The sequence below is a fragment of the Lonchura striata genome, chromosome 4 (genome assembly GCF_050655825.1).
Source record: "Lonchura striata isolate lonStrDom1 chromosome 4, ASM5065582v1, whole genome shotgun sequence".
Classification (NCBI taxonomy): domain Eukaryota; kingdom Metazoa; phylum Chordata; class Aves; order Passeriformes; family Estrildidae; genus Lonchura; species Lonchura striata.
Genome location: NC_140706.1, coordinates 44417803 through 44439912, shown reverse-complemented (window position 1 = coordinate 44439912; position 22110 = coordinate 44417803). Strand labels below are relative to the sequence as shown.

The 22110-nt window shown below is 43.0% G+C and overlaps 1 protein-coding gene across 24 annotated transcripts in view; it reads left to right on the top strand.

Moving 5' to 3' along the window:
* The window catches only part of EPHA5 (EPH receptor A5), a 194468-nt gene that overhangs the window by 158129 nt on the left and 14229 nt on the right, over positions 1 to 22110 (top strand). For 17 of the 24 annotated variants that reach the window (XM_077782943.2, XM_021532603.3, XM_021532602.3 and 14 more), the window contains 8 exons: positions 526 to 591; positions 7118 to 7185; positions 8551 to 8676; positions 9714 to 9899; positions 13427 to 13488; positions 14288 to 14497; positions 16291 to 16440; positions 20936 to 21129. In XM_077782943.2, the coding sequence (XP_077639069.1) occupies positions 526 to 591; positions 7118 to 7185; positions 8551 to 8676; positions 9714 to 9899; positions 13427 to 13488; positions 14288 to 14497; positions 16291 to 16440; positions 20936 to 21129 (1062 nt within the window). The remainder of the gene's footprint in view (positions 1 to 525; positions 592 to 7117; positions 7186 to 8550; positions 8677 to 9713; positions 9900 to 13426; positions 13489 to 14287; positions 14498 to 16290; positions 16441 to 20935; positions 21130 to 22110) is intronic. The other 7 variants (XM_021532611.3, XM_021532608.3, XM_021532606.3 and 4 more) reach the window with 1 other exon arrangement.

Here is a 22110-nt window from a genome sequence, read left to right as displayed (position 1 = left end):
TTTTGAGTTTATTTAGGCTGAATTCTTTCACAAGGTCCTGCTTCTGCAGATACCTAACGTGTGTAAAGCTTCACTGACACAAGGAGATACAGAAAGGGCTCTGTGAGTACACGCACAAGGATCTGCAAAAGCAGGGCTTGTATTCATCCACTGGTTTTCCATTTTTAAAGGCAGCTGTAATTGTGCCACATGCACGCTTGTGGAAAAAAGTCACTTTGCCTGCTTCAAGGCAGGTGCTTAAGTTTAAGCACATGGGTGGCCCCATTAATCCTGATGGTGGTACTCCAGTACAGGAAGCACATGGTTAGCTGCTTTACAGCACCAGGATCTAGACTCTCTCCCCAAGGCATGTTTCACCAACAATGGCATATGCCATGACATTTTTGCTGCCCAGGGTGTTCAAGTCCAACTAATAAATGCAAATAAGAAGGAAGAAAATACATATAGAAATGTTGTGAATGTATTTGCACCTTGCCAGGGCGGTGGGATTATTCCTTATCCTGGGCCTTTTTGTTTGCTTTTCAGTTGCTGCGATCATGGCTGTGGGTGGGCTTCTTCTCTGCGTGCTGTTGCCTATCCAAGCCTAACATGGTCAGTGTTCCCACCCGTGCTGGCTCCTACTTCGTGTCCTCCGTCCATGTTTTCTGTGCACAGTCTGCCTCTCCCTTCCTTTCTTGTATTGGCCTGGAAATCACTTTCTCATCTGATCTCTGTACCCAGCTTGTCTATCTCAACCACTGGAAATAGTGTGACCTGAAGCAGAGTGTATCTTCAGCAAGAGCAGGGATCTCAGGGGCAAAAGCCTGCTATGTTATGCCGTGATCAGTGCAGACACTGCAGCAGGTGTCTGATAAAACACCATGTGTGCTGGACACCCATGGAGTCCTGCTTCTGGTCATCCAAAGGGGCCGGGGGGAGGAAATGTGCCCCCAGAGGAGGCAGGGGGTAGGCAGGAGCAGAAGAGTATTTATTGGGTGGCATGTGAGATGCATGTCAGTGGAATGAAGTGTATGTCACGGACATACATGGCAGCGTATGACATACACAGCAATGACATGGTGCTGCTTGCCCCAGATATGCTCCAGCAGCAGTGGACATATCCCTGTGGGTGTCCTGAGGTGCGTGTCCATGTGCATGCTGTCCTGTTCTGCCACCATCTGAGCTGCCTCACCACTTTCTGCTCTCTTGTACTCTCCCCTCTTTTCTAACTGGTCAAAGGAGGGGTGATTTTAATTTTTGTTGGTTTGACTGGATGCAAGTTGAGTTGCTTCCCAAAGAAGAATCAACTCTAATATTTGTGTGGGCAGAGACCTTCCTAAGCCTCCTAAGAGACACATGTAATCACCATTGCCATCAGACAGCTGCTTGAGGCCACAAAATTTCTGAGACATCCCACATGCATTGTTCAGCTGGGAAATTTTGTCAGCATAGCTGGTGAGAGGTGTGGAAATCTTCTGCTGTGTTTTCTGGGGGATGCTGAGGCTTTGCATGGTGGTAGCTGGGTCATGGTACAGTTCCTTGCTGTGGGGTAAGTCACTAAGGTGGACCATTTTTGGGTCCTCTGGTGCTGTATTATTTATTTTGGTAGAGGGGGAGTTTGAGTTCTAGTTTTGGTTTTTCTCTCTGGTGGAACATTTTTTGTGACTTTTTAGTGCTTAAAAGCAGATTTAGCAAGCAAGGATGCCCAGCTTGAAGTGTGTGCCTGTAAAAAGTTGCTGTGGTATGTGGACCACTGTTTTGGCAATGATTGCTGTGAAAGAAAACCTTGCAGTACTTTATTGTCTGTCATGCCTGTGATACCAGTGCACAAGGCAGTGCCTCACTTGTAAGTCATGCTCCAAATGTCCTCAACCCCCCAACTGGAGAATGACAGCAATAGAAAATAGTTCTCCAAGAAGACCAGGATTGGACTGGATGGCTATGAAGAAGAGAGATGCACAAGGAAAACTTGGCTGACCTGGAAAACACCCTCTGCAGGTTTCCTCCTAAGGTGCAGGGAGACTAAGGTGGCAGCAGGCTGGGAGGGGGAAATGGGAGAAGTGACTTCAAGGCACAGATGCCATTGGCTGGCTATGGGAAGGCACGACAAGCTCTTCAGAGAGATTTATGGAAATCACTTCAGAGGGAGCTTCCTGCAAGAGGGGAAAACGGTATCATGTTTAAATTATTTTTAATTGTTCTGGCGGTGGTTTAGGAAAGTGGGGAGTCATTCAGTGCAAAGGCAAGGAAGGACTAAAGGCTAAAAATACCACTGCTGGATTTGTGAAACTTCCTTTGTAGGGCATCCAAGTTAATCAGAGGTCAAATACAGGGTCACACAAGTGTAGAGGGGGACAGCAGTGCTGGGAGAGCAGCTGAGAAGATTGTGAGCCTGCAGCCCTTTGGAAGGGAATCTGCCCTGTTCCTCTCAGGCCAGCCACCTCCTGTATCTCCTGAACTGAGCTAAAGGTCTTTGCTTGTCATCGCCAGACCTTTTACTGCTCTTTTGATCTTGTGCAAGAGGAAAGTGAACAGAAAAATGAAAAGAAACTTCTAGTATAGAAGCTGTTCAGTTTACACCAGTCCCTTGAGTATTCTCTGGTTTTTTTGATACTGAATTTACCTTAGGATTGCAAGCAGCAAAGGCAAATGCTGAACACAGACTAACATCACTAGTGGTAGTCTTTTGCCTCTGGCTCTCAGTATCAGTGTTGTTTATCAAGTATAAAGCTATTGTCTCCACACATGAGATGAGGCAACAGGATCTTGGCCAGATGGAGAGATCCATGTTTGTTTGTTCCTCTGCATGGAACACAATCCTGCACTGCAACACGTATGCAGCTTTATTGCTTTAACATCTTGGAACAAATACTCTGAAATAAGCACTAACCACTTGTAAACAATAACCTTGCAGTCCTTGCAAACCTCCTGTAAAGTGACAGCTTGAGATGGGTTTGAAGCATTCCTCTAAGTTGATTTATTGTAAAAGACATGTTTCTGAGTGAAGGTCTCACCCCTGAAAAAAAGGTGTTTTGTCTGTGTTTCAGAGAAGTGCATATGCTTAGTTTATCTCATATTTGACAGATTAAATACATGTGTAAGTCTCTAAGACTGGGATGAGAGATTGCATGCTGCTTCAGGGCACAACCTGTTTGATGGTACTGACTGCACCTGGGAAGGTGAAGTCCCTTTCCTCATTAGGGATGTCTCAGTGCTGTCCCCAGCTGCATTTCCAGTAATACCTTGGCTGTGTGCTGAAATGCTTTGGCCTATGCCTATAAAAAAAGTATGTCAAGATTTTTTCACATCACCACCTAGGACTTGACATCCAAGGTCCAGGTTCACAGTCCCTTGGCTGTGTCTTGCCTGGGCTGTGACCAGAATGGTGGCCCTAGCTAGGGAGATGAAAATTCTTTCCCTTGGGCATTTTGTTGCTTTCAGGGGAATGCCTCAAGTGGCCAAAGGGCCACACACAACTCAGCAAGGGTATCCTGAAACAGGGCAGAAACAAAAGAATTTCTATCAGTCCAGGGAGAGCAATCACCTTTCTGCCTCGCTTTGTGAAAGATTTTTCTCTGTGAATTGCCTTCTGTCATGCAAGGTAGTGGGCATTGGTTTCCCAGCTGGATTGTTCATCTTTCTACCTGTCCATTTTATATTTTATAAACCTATATAGGGATCATTTTATAACTTCACTTTTATAATCTGCTCCATAAATATTTTACGAGCTGCCTGCCAATCTGCAAGTAGTTTTTAAATAAGACATGATGCCTTAAGAATATTTAAAGTATCACTTTTCTTTTTACCTGTGATACTTTTATTGAAAAACACAGAGCTGTGCAAGGAAGGCATCTGCTTTCCACATAGAGAAACTGGGACAAACCCACAACAGGAGTAAATTAATTGAGATTCAGGTGTGCTGCTGAATTATGTTAACTCTTTGGCTGAGTGTCTCCTGCTCAGTGGGAGATGAAGCGAGTGTCAGGATCTTTATGATTTTGCTCTGCTTGATGCAGAAAAGATATAGGAAATCTATGGTTTGTACAGTGATAATAAACTAGAGAATGAGTCTTCTATCAGAGCTCTTGACTCACAGCTTAGCCAATAAATATTAAGAGCAAATACACATGCAGAAATGGATTATTTCACAAGCAATTGTGAGCTTTTTTTTTTTTTTTCTCCCAAAATATATTGCAAAGCTGCAATATTTAGATACTTTGATCTGCCAGCAAGATTCCCAAAGTGACTCTGGACTGTTAACTCGAAATTACATTATTTTAATGCAATTTAGTTGGGAAAGAAAGGAGAAAAAATTGCTTGTGTGTGTTATTTAAAGCATCTGAAGGTCAAGAATGGAAGAAGCACAGTTTGGCCCCAGTCAGCCAAACTCTGGGTACTTTGAGAAAGCATGTGAAGGGCACAAGTGATAGCAGGTTTTGCAGCAAGCTTTATTAGTGACACCCAACTGTTGCTTGACAGTCACAGTCCACTAGCTGCCATTTCACTTTGATGTGTCTTGTCAAGGCTTGTTTTAACGATGCTTCAGGCATCCCAGAGTGTGATTTTGTATGCTAATGTGGTGTGCTGCTGAATGTGTTTCCCAGCTCGAGAGAAAGGGCCAGCTGCAGCCAACTGGTTTGCGATGGCACTTGGAGTGTGTCCCTGGGCAGTAAAACATGGACTGTTGTGCAGCAAGGTGTACTTGGATTACTCTATGCAGGGGATGGTGTCTCTCTGTCTCCTCTGTATTTATGGTCAAGGAATCAGGAGATGCAGGTTGTAGAAAGGGTAATTATAGAAGAGCATTATTACAGGCAAAGTGCTCCAAAGCTGAGGAAGAGATAAGGGCATTTGCTCCAAATGTCAAAACAGAAGAAGTATTGGATACATGCTTTTGGAGAAGGATGAATTGACATACTTGTGTATTTGTAAAAGGCAAACTGAGTCACATGCCTCCATCCAGAAAAATGAGTTCTGCAGAAAGCTGATGTAACTTTGGCAACTTGCAGCAGAAGAAAATGGGGTTGCCAGAAGTGAGACTTGATACTGAGACTCATCTCTCTATTTAGATAAAGGGGAGGTCATATGATGAAAAAGAAGAATCCGTTCTCCCCAAGGGTTTGTGAACACCAGAATATGCTTTGAAATGACCTTTACTCCCAGGGTCTCCATGTACACCTGGTGCTAAGGTTTTGAACTAATCATGCAGGACCCCATCTCAGGAAATGGCGCTGTTGCTTTTAGAGCAAGGCAATGAGCACCAACATGCAGATAACTGAGCCATGTCTCTGGGCACCTCAGTGCTGTTCTTATGGGGTTTGCATTCAAAGTGTTATGGTCTCAGCTTGGTTGCTGCTGCTGAAATCATGCCTTGCATGTATAGCCTGGCTGTTTATCAAATGCAACCTCTTTATCTCCCTGCCTGCATTCCCAGACTGCCTGCCAACCTTCCCTTGTCTTCTTGATCCGTTCCCCTGTGCTTGCACAACCTTTGCAGTCTCTTTTTAACTTCCTCTCCCTGTAGCACAGGTCTCCTTTGTCCCCCAAGGTAAGCTTCCTCTTCCCTGGAATAACCCCAGAAGTTCATGTTGCTTTTCCCCTCCTCAGCTGTCCAGCATCCAGGTCTGCTGAGTCCAGCTCAGTGGTGGGGTCTCATCGTGTCCAGGCTTTTGTCTGTAATTGTGATCATTTCACCAGTGCCAGAATCCTATAGCCTAAAGCTGCTTGGCCCCTTGCATCTGGGCAGACAGCAGTTCCCTGTAATAGGACTTCATGCTGAGGGCATGTTTCATGCAGATGCCTGTGACTGCCTCCTCCTAATTGCAGTTTTGTTCCTGCTAATCATATGCTTCTCCTTGCTGTGAGTGATGCTGGAGTGCTCACATGCCCGTAGCTCAAAAATCACGGAAGCAATGGAAGAGAGGTTTCTCAGCTTTAAGTGGCTTCTTAGTGGCCTGAGGCTTTCTTTGAGGTGTGCCAGCTAGTGATTCCACTGCATGCTGGCTTGCTTGCAGGTGTCTGCTCCAGGTTTTTTGTTCTACCAAGCAGTGTCCTTCAGTCTCATGTTCATGCAGTTTTCTATAGGATGATCCAGTTCCTGTATCCAGTTGTGTTATCAGGTCCTTGGAAAGACAGGCATATATATGTGTATCCTACATAAGTCATCCTGTATTTTGAAATGTGTGTGTGTATTAGCAATTTTTCTTGCCACTGCAATTGTCCTGGGGCTTCCATGTGGTTTTCTAAGTGAAGCAGATCTCAGAAGTGCCACCAAATCAGACAATTAATACAAAACTATCACCTAGCAAACCAATGAGAAGAATGAAAAGTCAGGGAAGAGCAACCAAAAACTAACAGGAGATTCCCTGCGGGAGATACAACTTCCATACGACTGTAGTTGCAACTCCATGGTAGTATTCAGAACTGTCCTTGCACTAATGTGGGAGCAGGATAGGTCAGGCAGCTTGCCTTCTTCCATCTTTTTTCTGCTGGGCAGAGGAGATTCCATGAATGGCAGCTCCCCTGTGGAAAGACAGGAGATGTGCATGAAATACTGTGCAGAGCCAACAATATGTAGGAGGCACCTGAAGGCAGTGAGGCAACAGGTTTGGTTTTGCTTCATTTTAAGCCATTTTTTTGCATGTATATAAGATGTTAATGTTTACACAAGGCCATTTTCTAAAATACCATAATTTAAATTTCTGTCCAAATGCACAGTGGATGAAAGGGAGCATGCAAGACATACAACACAGTGCCTGCAAAAGCTCTGCAGTCCAGGAGATTTTGTTTCTACAATTCTAATGTTTCATCCCATTCCCTTCCATTGTCCTTCCTGTTCCCGTTTTCTTTTCTTCTTAAAAATAGCTGCATTAAATGTCAGTTAGAGTGGAGTTTTTTAGAAGCATCTGTGGGATTTGGAAACACTAGTCCAATTGAAAATTCATGGGCCCTGAATCCCGTTAGGAAAATTGCAACCAGTCTGATGAGCTAAAACTGGGACAGCAGCAATAGAGCCGCTAGAGAGGTTGGGTTCATCACTGCTCTGGGTTTTTTTGCACTGTATGATTCAAAGTAAAGAATGGGGTTCTGTCTTACCAAAGACAAAAATACTCTTCTGTTGTCACTTTTTTTTCCCCAGGCGATGTGGCTATAGCAAGGCTAAGCAAGATCCAGAAGAAGAAAAGATGCATTTTCATAATGGCCACAGTGAGTAAAGAGCAAATGTATATATGTGGTTTTGGCTTTCTGTGGTAATGAGAAATTCAACTGAGAGGTAGATTTCTGAAAAAAAAAAAAAAAAAAAAAATCTGCTTTTGCTGGTAATTCACAAAAGAACTGTTTGTGCAGTAGTTCCCCACCTGCCCCTGCTGCAAGTCCTACAGGGAGCTGAAGATTTGATCAGTCCTTATATGTGCTGAGCTATTCACACCTGTATGTTTGCACCAGATCATTCTAGTGAGCCATTTTGGTTTGTTCCTCTGTCTTTGCTGTGTGAACCAAGATGTTATTAATTTTTTCTGCTCAGCACATAGCAACATTTTTATGGTCTGGATGCATTAGCCAAAATACCTGTTCGAAACCTTTGCTTCACCCCAGCAACTGTGAGGACCAAGCCCACTTCTGCTCTTCAGCTTGGATGCCTCTGCAGAGGTGTGAGGAATAACACCTATTTCCTGCACCTAGGAAGCTTTCAGAAATGTTGTGTTAATGCCCTTGTATAGAAAACCCCTCTGTAGTGATGCTAGAAAGTAAATCTCATGGTTGCTATCAGTCCTTCCTTCATCAAGAGCTGTGGGATCTGGAAATGGGTAACAGTTGAGGTGCCTTTTGGGGTGGAAAAGGCAAATACATTGTGAGTGAAAGTCAGATTTCCATTAGTGCTATGTAATGAAGGCAGCAGGAAGCAAATCAATTAAGAGCCACAGTGTAATGTAGCTGTCTCATTAGACTGATGAGCAATTCTTCATGTGAGTAGCCTTAATAATTGTCAAAACAAACTTATAATATGGATAATGAAAATACTTTTTCCCCTCTCAAGTCCTGGAGAAAAAGCCCACTATTGATTATATTTATACTGATACAACCCACAGGGTTTGTACTGCAAATATGCAGTTCTTTTAAATCTCAGTAACTCCATCTGAAATAACATGGGCGATTGATTAGCTGATGTGCGACTGGTAGGGCATAATTTATTTCAGCTCTCCATCAACCCCCATCCATCCAGCTTGCTTTGCAAGTTACTCCTGCAACACTTTGCTATTCGTACTTTTCTCCTGATGTACCCTCTCTAGTTCCAGAAGGGAATTCTCTTCTACCAGATGCTGTACCAACTCAGCACCAAAAGGGACATTTAGCTGCACATCATTCCAGCTGAGCACTCTTAATGCTTTTCTAAATATGCCGAAGTTGCACATATGTCAGATATAAATTAAATGTAATTTTTCAAGAATGGTACTCATTTTCACCATAGAAATAAATTTCCAGCAGAGCAGAGTGCAGGGGACAGGAGTGTGTAATGCCCATTTTCCGTGATGTCATGTGCCATTAAATGTACTTAATTTGTGTTTGCAGTTAAGCTGCCTGGAGTGAGGACCTATGTTGACCCCCACACCTATGAGGACCCTAATCAAGCTGTCCACGAGTTTGCTAAGGAAATTGAAGCTTCGTGCATAACCATTGAAAGAGTTATCGGAGCTGGTATGGAGATGCATTTCATGACCCTTTGCAACAAGAAAGGATTGGCTTTCTTAACACAAGAGATCTGGGAAGGGCCATGAAATATTTGAACTGTTAGGTGCCCTGCAAGTGAAAGTGAGCATGTTCCAGCTGAAGCTTGGGACAGGACCTGTCATTGTCTGTGATTTTGAAATTCAGGAGCTGAATTGAAAATTCAGAAAATTTCAGGAAATGGTCCAGAAAATGGTCACAAATGGTCAGCTGAGCTATTTCAATGTATGCTAAGGGAAAATCATCACTTAAGTTTCATATTCTCTTTACCGTTTGAGCCTTCTTATCTCCCAACATTGTCAGTCTTGATGAAAAATTAAAAATAAGAGATCACCTGTGACATTAGGAAAGTACAAGCTAAAGTCCAAAGCTTTAAACTTCTTTGGTTAGAAGAAGAAGTTCCCATTTTGTTTCCAATAAAGCTGTTTGTTTAGACTTGTGTCCAACCTTAGGAGTATTTTCTATCCTCTGGAACTGTGGATTTGGACGTAATTTAGTGTTCACCAGAAAAAAATCCATTTAGGTTACTTTAGGTAGTAATAAAATTGTAAAGAGTTTATACTGTATAAAAGTAAATGTTACTGTGAAAGGCTGACAGCTTTCCATCTATGTAACTTACCAAAGGAAGATTAAGAAGCAAGTGGTTTGAGTTTTACAGCTATCCACAGAGGACAGTGGTGTAGGATATGACAGACTCTTTCATATAGTAGACAAAACTATTAAATGAGAAAAAAAGCCCAGTGAACTATAAAGCATACCTCTTTAAGTAACTGGGGAAAGTTACACTTTTACTCAAAGTTTTCTTGTGCTTATTAATTATTTGGCTTGTGGTACAGTAGCTGTTTGAGATAGTCATCACTGCAATGTTCAGCAGTCCATATCTGCGAATGCAGGGCAGCCCTTTGTGCTTTTCATCAGCCAAGGCTGTGCTGCATCCTGTAGATACAGGTACCTCCTCTGCTCCCTCGATGTGGTGTGATCCAGTTCTTCCTCATTTTCTTCTGCAGGTGAATTTGGAGAAGTCTGCAGTGGGAGGCTGAAGCTGCAGGGAAAGCGTGAGTTTCCAGTGGCTATCAAAACCCTGAAGGTGGGCTACACAGAGAAACAGAGAAGAGATTTCTTGGGAGAAGCAAGCATCATGGGGCAGTTTGACCACCCCAACATCATCCACCTGGAAGGTGTAGTCACAAAAAGTAGGTACAACTTATTCTGGACTGCTCACTGTGAACTCTGGCTGTTGGAAGAGTTGGTTAAGGGAGAAAGACTTAAGTGATGCCTGTTCTGAATACACTTTTCATCATTTCTCCAAAAACAGTTTTCCTTTCCAGAAGCAAGGAAGAAGAACAGGACTGTAGGTGAAGATGTCAAGAATGTATAAAACCACAATTAAAACAAGCTCCCTCTGAGATCTGCTAGAGATGCCCCTGATAATAGTTGCCCATGGTGCTGGCATATGGGGATTGAGGGCATCCCAGCACAAGCGTTACTGAGGTCTGACTGCTCAGTTAGCAAAACAACCTGTAATTTTTCCAGCCCAGTTCTTCTCCAAATTACAGTATGCACTAAAGATAAGGGCAGGGAAAGGGACAGCAGGTCCAAATGTGCCCAGCACAAGGCTGTTGGTGCTGTGCTGAGCCCATGGAGAATGTGTAGAGTTGTTACTCGTCCATTTTAGAGCCTTGGAGGATCTACATTATTGGCATCAAGGATTATTTTGCTAACTAATTCTAAATTCTAAAATAAATAACCACTTCTTTAAGACGTATTTTAAGTGTAGAAGCACCAGCCTCACAGGTGTGAATGGCTGTCTGCCCTCTTACCTTTATGTTTGGCAATGTCAGAACTTGCTTAGCTGCTGCTGTTCCGATGGTGACATTCAGGGCCATGTGCTGCTCTCAGTACCATTCGTCATTCCACAGAGAAAGTGTCTCCAACATCACTTCTTTTTCAGAGCTGCAGTAGAGAAGGTACAGAGGCTCCAGCTGTGTGTCCTTGTCATCTCAACAAAATCAATGCTGTTTTGTAATCAACAGCCTTTTCTTGCATTTTTCCTTGAAATTGCATTTCCTGAAACTTCTAAGGAAAAAATAATCAAAATTGATTTCTCCCAAAATTTTAATAAATACCAAAATCTCTCAAGGACACCCTATGTAAGAGCTCAAATTTCTAGCCCTGCAGGGATGTGGAATGTTGGGCAGGCAGCAAGTGATGATTATACATCCATGAAAGCTGCTACTGGCATTGGCCTGAGTCCTTCTGGCTTCTGGGGCCTCAGGGGATGGTTGGAAATTCCACTTTTAGTGAGAATGTGCCTCCCCAGCAAGCTACCTTTATATAAAGTGTTTGTCTGTTCTGAAATCTGTGGAAATCTGCTTCTAAATTGGACTTGGAGCAACTGGAGTTTGGATTCAGTAGGCACCCAGAGTTTCTCATTAGCTCAGTAAATATTTGTTTACTGCACTCAAAATTTTTTTTCAGCAGACATCTGTAACATCTTTATAGGTTTTTCCTTTTCTTTTACATGGACCAAAAGGACTTCTATGAATCTCTAGGTATTTAACTTCTTTTACTCTTCAGTATCTCACTCATTGGCCTTTTGTAGAATCAGATCTTTAGGGTGAAATGTCGTTGCTGCATCACAATTTACTTAGGAAGTAAGTTAGGTTAAATTGAATTAGGCCATTTTTAATTCTTAATGAGAATATCATTGTATTTAACTAGTATAGTTCAAATGCACACCTTAGTTAATTTGGGCTAATCATGTTCACTGTCCTCTTGCAGACAAACCCTTTGCTATTTTCTGCTTTACAAAGGTAGTGACAGTTTTCATTTGCATCCCATTTGGTTGCACTGTTCAAATGTGTACATCACTGACATGAGTGCCATCCACATATATTTTATGACCATGTAATGTCAGCAGAAGGAAGCCCTGATGACACAGAGAATCAGCCCAGCACTTTGGAAGGGCTGATGTTTACTTTTAATTTGCTTTGTTGAAAGTTATCTATTTGTGTCCTTATTTCCATGCTCTTGGAGATGGGGTTAATTTATTCTATGATTGCTGCCAACCTGCAGAAGTCAGATAATGAAATGTAAGTGCCAGAAATCTTACTGTTTTTTCTCTGATGGTATCCAAAGGCAGGAGTCTGGAGGAGTTCCCCCAGGGTGGTGGCATAACAAGACTGCAACACTGCCTTGAAGTATCAGAGATAACAGACTCCATGCTACAGTTGGGTGTTTCGCTTTTAAAAACAACAACAACAAAAAAAAAAATTAACATTTGAAATATCCCTGGAGTTTTCTTCCCTGTAAAGCCACTGATATGTTTGCCATCCAACAGCAATGGCCCCTGAGATCTCTGCTCCCTGCTATGTTCAGTCCATGCTGTGTATAGACAGATGGCTGTCATCCTTAAAGGTGGGGCCCACCTTTAATTTGGGATTCAGCAATATTTTTCATGGTCCCAAAGTGCATTTCTCATATCAAAAGTAATATTTTGGGCGAGTTTCAAGCTTAGGCAACAGCTGTGAGAGTAAAAGAATTGAAGCAGCACAGGTCCTTCATGCTGCAAAGGCAATGTTTGCACAGCAATAAGTATTTTGATTGACAAGTTCACATTTACCTGTGTTATGTACATAATTAAGCAGTAAATTAGGCAAAATAGTTAAGGAAATAAAAAATGGGAAGATTAAGATCTATCTAAAGAGTAGGACATATGCTGATTTTTAGTATTTACCTTCATGTGCATGTTATGACACATGGCAGCTCTCGTTGATCATTTCTATAAAAGACATTTATAATGCACTTTACAAATAACTGACAGCTCCTTTTTTGTCTGTGCTTTGTGCTAGCTAATGGAAATTGATTTAAATAAAAAATAATTTACATGTTCTTATAAGATTTCATTGAATTTACAAGGACTGGAGCACACCACATTAATTATTGCTATGCCATTGTGGCAAGCTAGCGAGAAATTAAATTTAAAAACTGAGCAAAAACTATATATAATTACCATTAAAATGACTCGGGCATGAAAATTAATCAAACAGATTTGGAAAAACATTATTATTCCTGTCAACAATAGGACAGCAGGTCTTTTGTTAAGAACTTTTACTTTGATTTCCGTTTGCACTCATTCCACACTTAATGAGCTTTTGTTCTGCAGTGTAAATATTCCTTCTCTTACTTCCAATGTGTTTACAAGGGTAGTCACATGGAATTACTTGAATTTCAAGGAATGCAATCCCATTCTTTCCTAGTCTGAGTTTTGGTGGCTACCAAGCCCAAGCTTCAGATCATCCTTGTTGCTCTTGTTGGGCTCCTGTTGTTACTTCAGGGTGTTGAAGCTTGAGGGAAGGTCCAAAGACTTTGCTGTGTCCAGTTTGGCCTCTGCAAGCTTTCAGCTTGTTGGTGGAGACAAGAACAAGGCTGCCTAGGTTCAGCTTGCAACATTCTTCTCAATAATCATCTAAACAGTCTGGGGCTTGGTACCCCACCCACAATATGGTATTAGTTTTTCATCCCCTCCTCCTCAATTTCCCTACTTCTCTATATATTCTGGGAACAACTCTTGTCATCCTGCTGGGACAGTGGTGTCTTGGTGTAGATTTACTGTTGCATGGCTGTATATCCAGATGCAGAGACGCTATTAAAAGACTTCTTTATTGCTTGTAGTTTTTAGATAAATTCCTAACAAAACTCATGCACTTTTTTATTTTAGGCAAACCAGTAATGATAGTGACTGAATACATGGAGAATGGCTCTCTGGATACATTTTTAAAGGTATTACTTAGATCCTTTTTCCAGGGGGACCTGGGGACTTGGTTAAGGTTTGAGTTCTTTGTAGATGGTTACTGTCAATGAAAATGTTTTCTGGGTGTTGGTGCTGTCCAGAGGCAGGAGTAGCTCAGTTGTCTCTTTGATTTGCGTTTACACAGCATCCTGAAGGACCTGGGGCATGCAGTGATAGAAAGAGGCAATAATAAATTGGAGGATATTACATTATTTTAGAAGGCAGTGGAAGGTATTAACTTAGCCTGCAAAATGTGGTGTGGCTCAGGAGCAGACCCATACTGCAGAATAGCAAACACCAGACTTGTCAGAGGTTTTCCATGAAATGTAATGCTAGAGGAGCAAGAGTGAGGGAAGTGGTTAGAAATGCAATGTGGCAGCATGGGGAAGAGCCCCTACCCCCTCAGGTGTTCATGAACCCCTAAAGGTAGGATTTCCATGCAACTTGGTGCCATTCAGTTGCCTGACTGAGAAACAGCCCAGACTGATGCCCTTATACACCTTATATATGTGTTCACTCCAGTCACAGTCTCTCTATCAGTCACCAGTAGATGCAGCTCGCTCCTTGATCTCAAGTTAAAAGAACTACATTTCCTTAGCTTTGTCTCTAGAGATCTTAATCTAAACAGTGAAACTTAGCAAAGCTTCATGGTCAGAGCATGAGAGTAATGAATTATTAATTTTCCTGGTTTCCTTCCTGGGAGACTTACCTTTGCATTTTTATTCATGCACACATAATGCTGAGGGTGCAGAGGCTCTCAACTCATCAAAAGTCTCCTTCCTTTTGCAGAAGAATGATGGGCAGTTCACTGTCATCCAGCTGGTCGGGATGCTACGAGGCATCGCCTCAGGAATGAAGTACCTGTCTGACATGGGTTACGTGCACAGAGATCTGGCCGCCAGGAATATTCTGATCAACAGCAACTTGGTCTGCAAGGTGTCAGACTTTGGCCTCTCCAGAGTCCTGGAAGATGACCCCGAAGCAGCGTACACAACCAGGGTCAGTTATGGGGATACCAAACTTGATTGAGCTCAAGAGAAATGTATTTCTCGCCACGTTTCGGTGTTCAGGCTCTCTAGCAAAGAGTTTCTATGAATCCATAGCCTCTAAACTGCACAAGAGGGTTAGATCAGGTGATAACAGTTAATTGTCACCAGATTAATTTTGCAGATGCCTTTAATTTATACTGGGGATGGCCAAATAACACAGAGCTTAATAAATGAAGTTGAGTACACAAGTCAAATAGCAAACTTGGCAAAGTTGCCATGCTTCCAAGCTCTACTCTGTCCTCTTTGGTGGGAATACCAAAGGGAAGAAGGAACAATTGTTTTGCTCAAGTACTCATCCTGTGATGTAAGCCATGGTCTTCTGAACAATTTGACCCTTTTAAAACATTGTTAAGTGTGTAATGAATGCCCACTGTAAATAATGCACATTGCCCTCAGCATTACCTGGCTGAGAGTAATTTCTCCCAATCCAAGAAAGAGCTTTTTTCCAACATCAGTGCTCTGCCCCTGCTCTGCACACTTGGCACTGGCACTGGAGAGAGGGATGGGAAGGACCCATCTTCAACAGCACACACTTGGAGAGAGCCTCCAATATTAATGGCAGTGATTGGCCTCCTTGGGCATGTCTTATTACTGTGTTGTTCCAAGGGTATTGTTATGTGGCTGGTGGGAGCTGTCTTGAGTCATGTTCCTTGTTCCTGTGGACATCTTGGAAAGGCCTTTCAGCTTTTGTCAGTCATGGCCCGGTGATGGGACTCAGTGCACAGCTGGACTGGCACTTCCCTGCAGGCTGAAGGGCTCTTGGCCAGCCCTGCTGTGGCTCCCATGTACTGCCAGGTGCTAATTGGCACTGCTGAGAATCTGGCCCTTCACTTAAGGCATGCACTGCTGAGCTTGTGAATAAGTAATTATGGGAAGAACAGACTTTTAAAAAGTTGCTTTGAAAATGTATTCCAAATCCTGTCTTTTTCCAGTAACAAACACTGTTAGGGGGCATTCAGGGAGACCTTCCAATATTTTGCTCAACATGTAGAGGAAGGGACTTCACAGCAAAATATTTTTTTGTGTAAATCAAGAGAGACAGCTCTTTAAACCCAATGAGAAAAGTATTCCTTAATCCAGACTCTCCTTTCCCTCCCCTTTCCGTTCTCAGAGCTGATCTGAAGTTTGATTTCTAAAATGATAGAAAGGAGAAAAGGAAACAGCAAAGCACATTTGACAGCTGTGGCATCATTTAGAGTCCCACAGCAGAGGCCAAGCAGGCTGGTCTTTGCAAACACAGATTTCTGTGCCTGCTACACAGATTTCTCTGCAGGACCAGGACTGCATTTAAAAAAAAAATAAATAAAAAAGAAAGAAAGGGAATTACTTCCGCAGCAATTTGCATGAAGCCCTCATTAGATCAAAGTCTTCCTCAGCTTCAGAACTGTCTGTTCCTCCCCCGCTCGCTCTCAGAAATGGAGGAACTGTATTCCCTTACCAACCCGTGCAATATAATTGAGATGTTGATCCTATACATGTCCCAGCATTCTAACAACATTCAAACAACAAACCTTCAGGACAGCCAATTAGTAGGCAGCCTACAAATGCTTATGGGCTGAGATAATGTGGAAAGGGGCCCCATGCTGTCAAACAGATTTACTTTAAAATTCAATGTCTCTTTCCAGAGAGAAAATAACATCCCTTGGTGCTCTGAGAAGAGCTATTTTGACTTTTTTTCACATGTTCTCTGCCCTCCTCTGCAATCTATTTTTTGGGGTTTTTCTCCATTTCTTTTCCATTTAGGGAGGGAAGATCCCCATTCGATGGACAGCGCCTGAAGCGATTGCCTTCCGCAAATTCACATCTGCTAGCGACGTCTGGAGCTACGGCATTGTGATGTGGGAGGTGATGTCCTACGGCGAGAGGCCTTACTGGGAAATGACAAACCAAGATGTAAGCACGTGCCAGAGCTGCTGCGTGATGGGACTTTGAGGGCTCAGCACTCATTCTGCTATCAGAGAGGCAGAATGGGGCTAGAGGAAGAGAGCTGCTGTAAAAATGGCTTTGCTCCCCCATGCCAGATAGAAATTATCCTTCCCTTTGATGCTCTTTTTTTTTGCAGCAACCCAGAACAGGCTGTGTGCAGTGGGAAATGTGTCTGCACGGAGGCAAGCCTGCTTCCCCCCAGCAGACCGCTGGAGCTTCACTAATGCTGTTAGAGCTGGAGCCTGTCCCTCCTCTGTTTAATGACAAAGGCCTGCCAGGGGATAGAGCTGATAAACTGGCAGCATTTCAGTTGTGTGTTCAAACCCCTACTGCCACGTAAAGCAGAAGCTCAAGAGAGTCGTGGTGAGGGCTTTGTTTCCCAGCAGAAAAGCTGGATGATTTGATCTAGTGACAGCAGTCCAGAGTTACACCTTGGTTGTTCTTGCATTGCTAATCTCAAAAGAACAGTTTTGCTCCATTTGTGAACATCTTGTAAGTTTATGCTTGCACAAGCTCTCATTTATTTGTACAGTACCCTTTGGGTTGTGTCCCCTTGCTCCTGAGTTCCAGTGCCCCCTTGAGTCTCTGACCTCGAGGCCACCCTTTGAAGCATCTCCAAACAGTGAGATGCCTGGGAATACTCTCTCCCACCTGTCTGCAGCTCCAGTCCCAGCCTGGGTAAGGATCTTTTGATCCTGCTGCAGGGCTGCATTCTACCCTGAGCTCACCATCAATATCTATCCTTGTCTAAGGCTAAAAAAATTTAAGCCTGGAGTAGACAGATTTTCTAGGTCCCTCCTTCCATTTCACATCTCTGAGAACTAAGATTTGCAAAGGTCTCTGAGAATGCCAGCTAGTCATGAGGTCAGATTCACCAACGGGACAGCCCTGCTACCTGTGGAGATCCTACTGCTGGATGGGTTTCCTCTGGTCACAATACTTGGTATTCATCCTTTCTGCTTTTTTGATCAGTGTTCCTATTCCAGCAATTTTCTTCAATTTCACTGGCAGCAAGGGCTCTGGTTGAGCATTCTGCTCTCCCTGAGTTTTGTTAGCGTGCCTTTGCCATCAGTGGATGTTACTGCCTATCACGTTGAGCTGCTGTCTCATCTCACTTTGAGTCCAGGTGTGGAAATGAGTGGTACCTTTGAGATGGTCACGCTGTGCTTCTTGCCAGAGACCTGAATGCACTGTTTGGCATGAATGCCCCACTGCTCCTGCATTGCTGAGGCTGTCACATTTGCAGGAAGTTCAGTAAAGCAGCATGTACCTACACAGGAATTTATCTTAATCAAATACAGGGACTTGCTTCCACAGTCTGTGCAGAGAATGCAGCAGTTGAGAGCCAAGCTTTTTCGTTCACACTGAGCACTGTAACTATCTTTAATGCTGATGTACTGGCATAGCACAGATGTTGTTCAGTAAATGCCAGGCTAAGATTGAGGCTGGTGCCAGTGAGGTAATGATCTGTGGCCAGGGGAGTCCCTTGTCTGAATCATAACACTGTGAGCATCCACACTTTACAGAACTGTTCCAAACAGCCCAAATGCCTCTACGTTCTGTGGGGCACAGACTTACCTGGAGTGAAAGCAGAAAACAAAGAACTACTGAGATGTTCATGAGCATCATTTCCTGCTTAGGCTTTGCTTGTGTAACCTCTTTGTTACTTGCCTCTGCCCTTTGTGCAGATGGTAAGTGCCTGGATGGTGGTGGCACAGGAACTTAATTCAGTGCTGTGGCATATTTCTCATGCAATTCTTCCTCCTTCAGCTCCTGAAGGCCTTCTCTTCTTTCCTCCTCCGCTTGTATTGATAGAAGAGTCATGGTGTTAGATACTGCACTGGCTTTTGTGCAGAGAAAAAAGGGGTCACATAAATTTTGGACTCTATTGCACAAGAGCTTCTTGTTGTATGGCTTGTAATTAAAGCACATCATTTTCAAGCACAGCTGATGATGGGCAAAATTATTCTCACCCTGTTACAGATGGCTTGCTTTAAAGGAGGTGAAGTGCAACAGGGCAGAAAAGGTTTTAAGGCTGCAAATCACATTTTAAAGTCATGCTGGTTTCTGGATGGCCCTCTAAAAATATGCTTTGGCTTGACCACAAGATAAGGCTGTGATGCAGGAATTATTGAAAGGAATATTGTGGCCTGTGTTGCACAGGTTGATAAGCTAAATAATCATGGTGGTTGATTTTTAGTGTTTAGACTGGTGAATCTATGGAAACATCACTGAGCGTTGCTTTGATTTACTGGAATAGACTATCACAAACTGTCCTCTCCTAAACATCCAGCTCAGTCACCCCCATCCATAACTGAATCGTGCTTGCCCAGAAGAGGAAGAGAGACAAAAGTGCCTGCTTAGGTGAAAATTCTAAACCTTTTTAAAAAGTCTTAAAAAGCAGTACATGCCAATGAATGGAGCAGCAAATGTCCCATTTTCTTATTTTGTAATCACTGTGGTGGCTGCAAGTGACTTAGTCTTTGTTGTTTCGGGTTTTTTGCTCCTCTTACTGCTAGATGCCTGAAGGCACCTTCAGATGCAAGAGTATATTTCAGCATCCTAGCTTCTTGCAGTATTTTGATTCCATTTACATTGTATCACCAGGACGGATGACATCCTGTAAATTGAGTTAACGCTATTGATTGTGCTGTTACTGCCAGGAATATCCAGCACACATAACCCCACTGCAGATATAGTTCAGATATTCTGATCTGGTGCCAGATGGTCTGCTCCCTGTCTTGCTACTATTTTCTTTCTGCTACACTTGGAGGATGACCCATTATTGTTATAAATACAGACGTGGACCCAGCAAATAACATTCTCATGGCTGTGCCACACTGAAGCTTTTTCTTTATAGGGCAGCTGCAAATTTGGAATCAGGGACCAGCTGAAAAGCATGGTGTGAAGAACAGGGAGTATAAATAGCACACTGTGGTGGAGCTGGGGGCAACAGCCAGGCCATAGGAGAGATTGCCTTCCAAGTGCAGGTTGGGTGGAGAGTGGTGCAACTGCTCCACTGAAAGATGAAATCTCAGATGGGCACAAAAGGGCTGCCTGCACATGTTGTGGCCCAGATCTTCTGATACGCTTTTTACCTTTGGAGGAGATGGTGAAGACTCACCTAACTGTTTCTCTGCTATGAACGTCCTCAGAGAGTTTGAGGTTCCCACTGCTGCTGTTCAGTCAGCCTGGCTCATTCCTGCAACTCTTACACTTAACAAAGCTCTGTGATGGAGGACAATTTAAAAACAATCCATGCAGTGCTGAATTTTGAAGTCTTCTGAAATGCAGTGCTAGCCTGACACAGCTCATCCTGTACTACTAATCCAGCCACTAAAGACCAAGACAACAACTTCCATGCTAATCACTGAGCCTTCTTTTTCAACACAGGATGTTTTCAAATTGTGGAATGAATGAATGATATTTAAGGTAGTCTTTGGAGTGGACAGTGAAGCATGCTTGGTTTTCATGTGGTCATAGCAAATAACTGCTTCCAACACCTTTTTATTAAGGAATCTTGGTAGTGGAGGGTGTGAAGATGGGCTGCCATGACTCCCTTGGCACAGACACAGAGTATTGTGGCTTGAAACACGAGCTGCATTCTCCTGAAAATTGTAATGGTTCAAAATGGGAACTGCTGGGCTTAAAGCCCTGCCACAGATCTGCCCCAAATTGGGCAAAACAAGTTGCCTTCTTCAATTCTGCCCTCATTTATTAATTTCTGTCTTTCAAGAGGACAGGCAGCACACATGCATATCACTTGTTTTAGATACAAAACTATAGATGGTTTGTATTTGAAATCAGTGCAACAACTCTCCTGGTTTTAATTTACATACTCTTGGGCTGACATTTTAAATTCCTGGCAGAAATGTGGCCACACTAAGAAACTACTAGACTCAGACAGTATTGAATGATATATGAGATGGTTGTTCTGCCTCTGCCTTGAATCCATCCATCAATTAGCATTCAAAGTCTCTTTTGAAATACAGTCAGACTTTTATTACTGTAATACAAATTTGTGGTCTAGCACATGCCTTTTCATTTAAAAAGAAGCCAACATCTGAATAAACAAAATCACTGTACTCCAAGAAGATGCCAGAAAGCCCCGTAGGCTCTTTTTCATGGATTTAGCATAGGCTCCAGAGTTTCCTGATATATAACATAGAGACCACAACTGAGCTTTGAACAAGTGCAACCAGGCAATATGGCCCCCTGGTTGCAGCAGTGCCTTGGCTATCTAGATTCACTCTGCAATGGCTAAAAATAAAGTTATTCAACCAATCACATAGGAAATATGAAAGATAGAGGGGCTTACTGACTTTGCCTCTCACATGCAGAGTTGGGGGGTGGCAGGATTTTTTTGTGAGCTTATTGCTGATCCTAGAGTTCTACGTTAAAGGCAGTTTGCATTTGGGAAAAAGATGAGGGGAAGAAAAGCCTTGCGTTTTGTGTCCTGTAGGTGATTAAAGCCGTGGAGGAAGGCTATCGCCTGCCAAGTCCCATGGACTGCCCTGCTGCTCTCTACCAACTAATGCTCGACTGCTGGCAGAAAGACCGCAACAGCAGGCCCAAGTTTGACGAAATTGTCAGCATGTTGGACAAGCTCATCCGTAACCCCAGCAGCCTGAAGACGTTGGTTAATGCGTCAAGCAGGTACAGAATCAGCCCAGAGCCATTTCTCAGAGCAAGCTCCTTGTCTGAATACCCACCCCTAGGGCTGGATTCCCTCTGATTATTTAGCCTGAGTGTGTTCTTGGGGGAATGTTCCTTCAGCTTTGTTATGTCCAGGGGAGTTGAATCGTATCAACTTTTTCTGTTGCAGTTGGCAGCCAAGTGAGCAATTCACTCTCTCCAAATGCAGTGCTGCTACCACAAAGAAAATTACCGTGGTCTGTCTTTCAGAAACAGGAGTTTCAGCAGTACTTTGTCTGTGACAAAACTACCCGTGCTCTACTGCAAGGTTAGAGAAGGCAAGATTTGAGTGCACGAGTAAATACTGCTAGATAGTAAATACTGCTCCAATTATCTGCCTGTTGACTTTATCTTGGTAATACAAACGAAGAGTGTCTCTTGGGGAAACTCTTAGGGTGTGCAAAGCTTATGGATGTCCAGGTATATCCTTCCACAGCTACTCCCAGGCATGCTAGCCACCACTACAAGTCATGAGAGTCATGGCAGTTGCAAGAGGAGGTCTCTGGTTACCAAAGTACTGTACACAAACCCTTTGCTAAAACCATATTAAGTGAATAGAACAGACAGTTTGTATTTAAACATGAATCTGAATAGCTACACAGCTACAAGTAAGGTAAACACAATCAAGAAATAAAGCTGCACTTGGGGAGAAAGAGCTAAATAGTCTTGGAGAGGCTTTTTCTATTTTCCCTGTAAGTACACATTTACTTCTGAGCCATCAGTGTTGCTAGTCACACAGTCCCTTGCAAGGTCATAAAGAAGGTGTTTACATATATATATATATATGTGCGTGTCTCTGTGTGTGTGTATATATATATATATATGTATGTATGTATTGTTGCTGTTTCACTGATGGGAGTGGAGTTCCCCAGATTAATCATGGAACAGGCCCTTCAGAAAAGTTTATCCTGAGAGGAGGGACAAAAAAAAGATAAGTTGTTT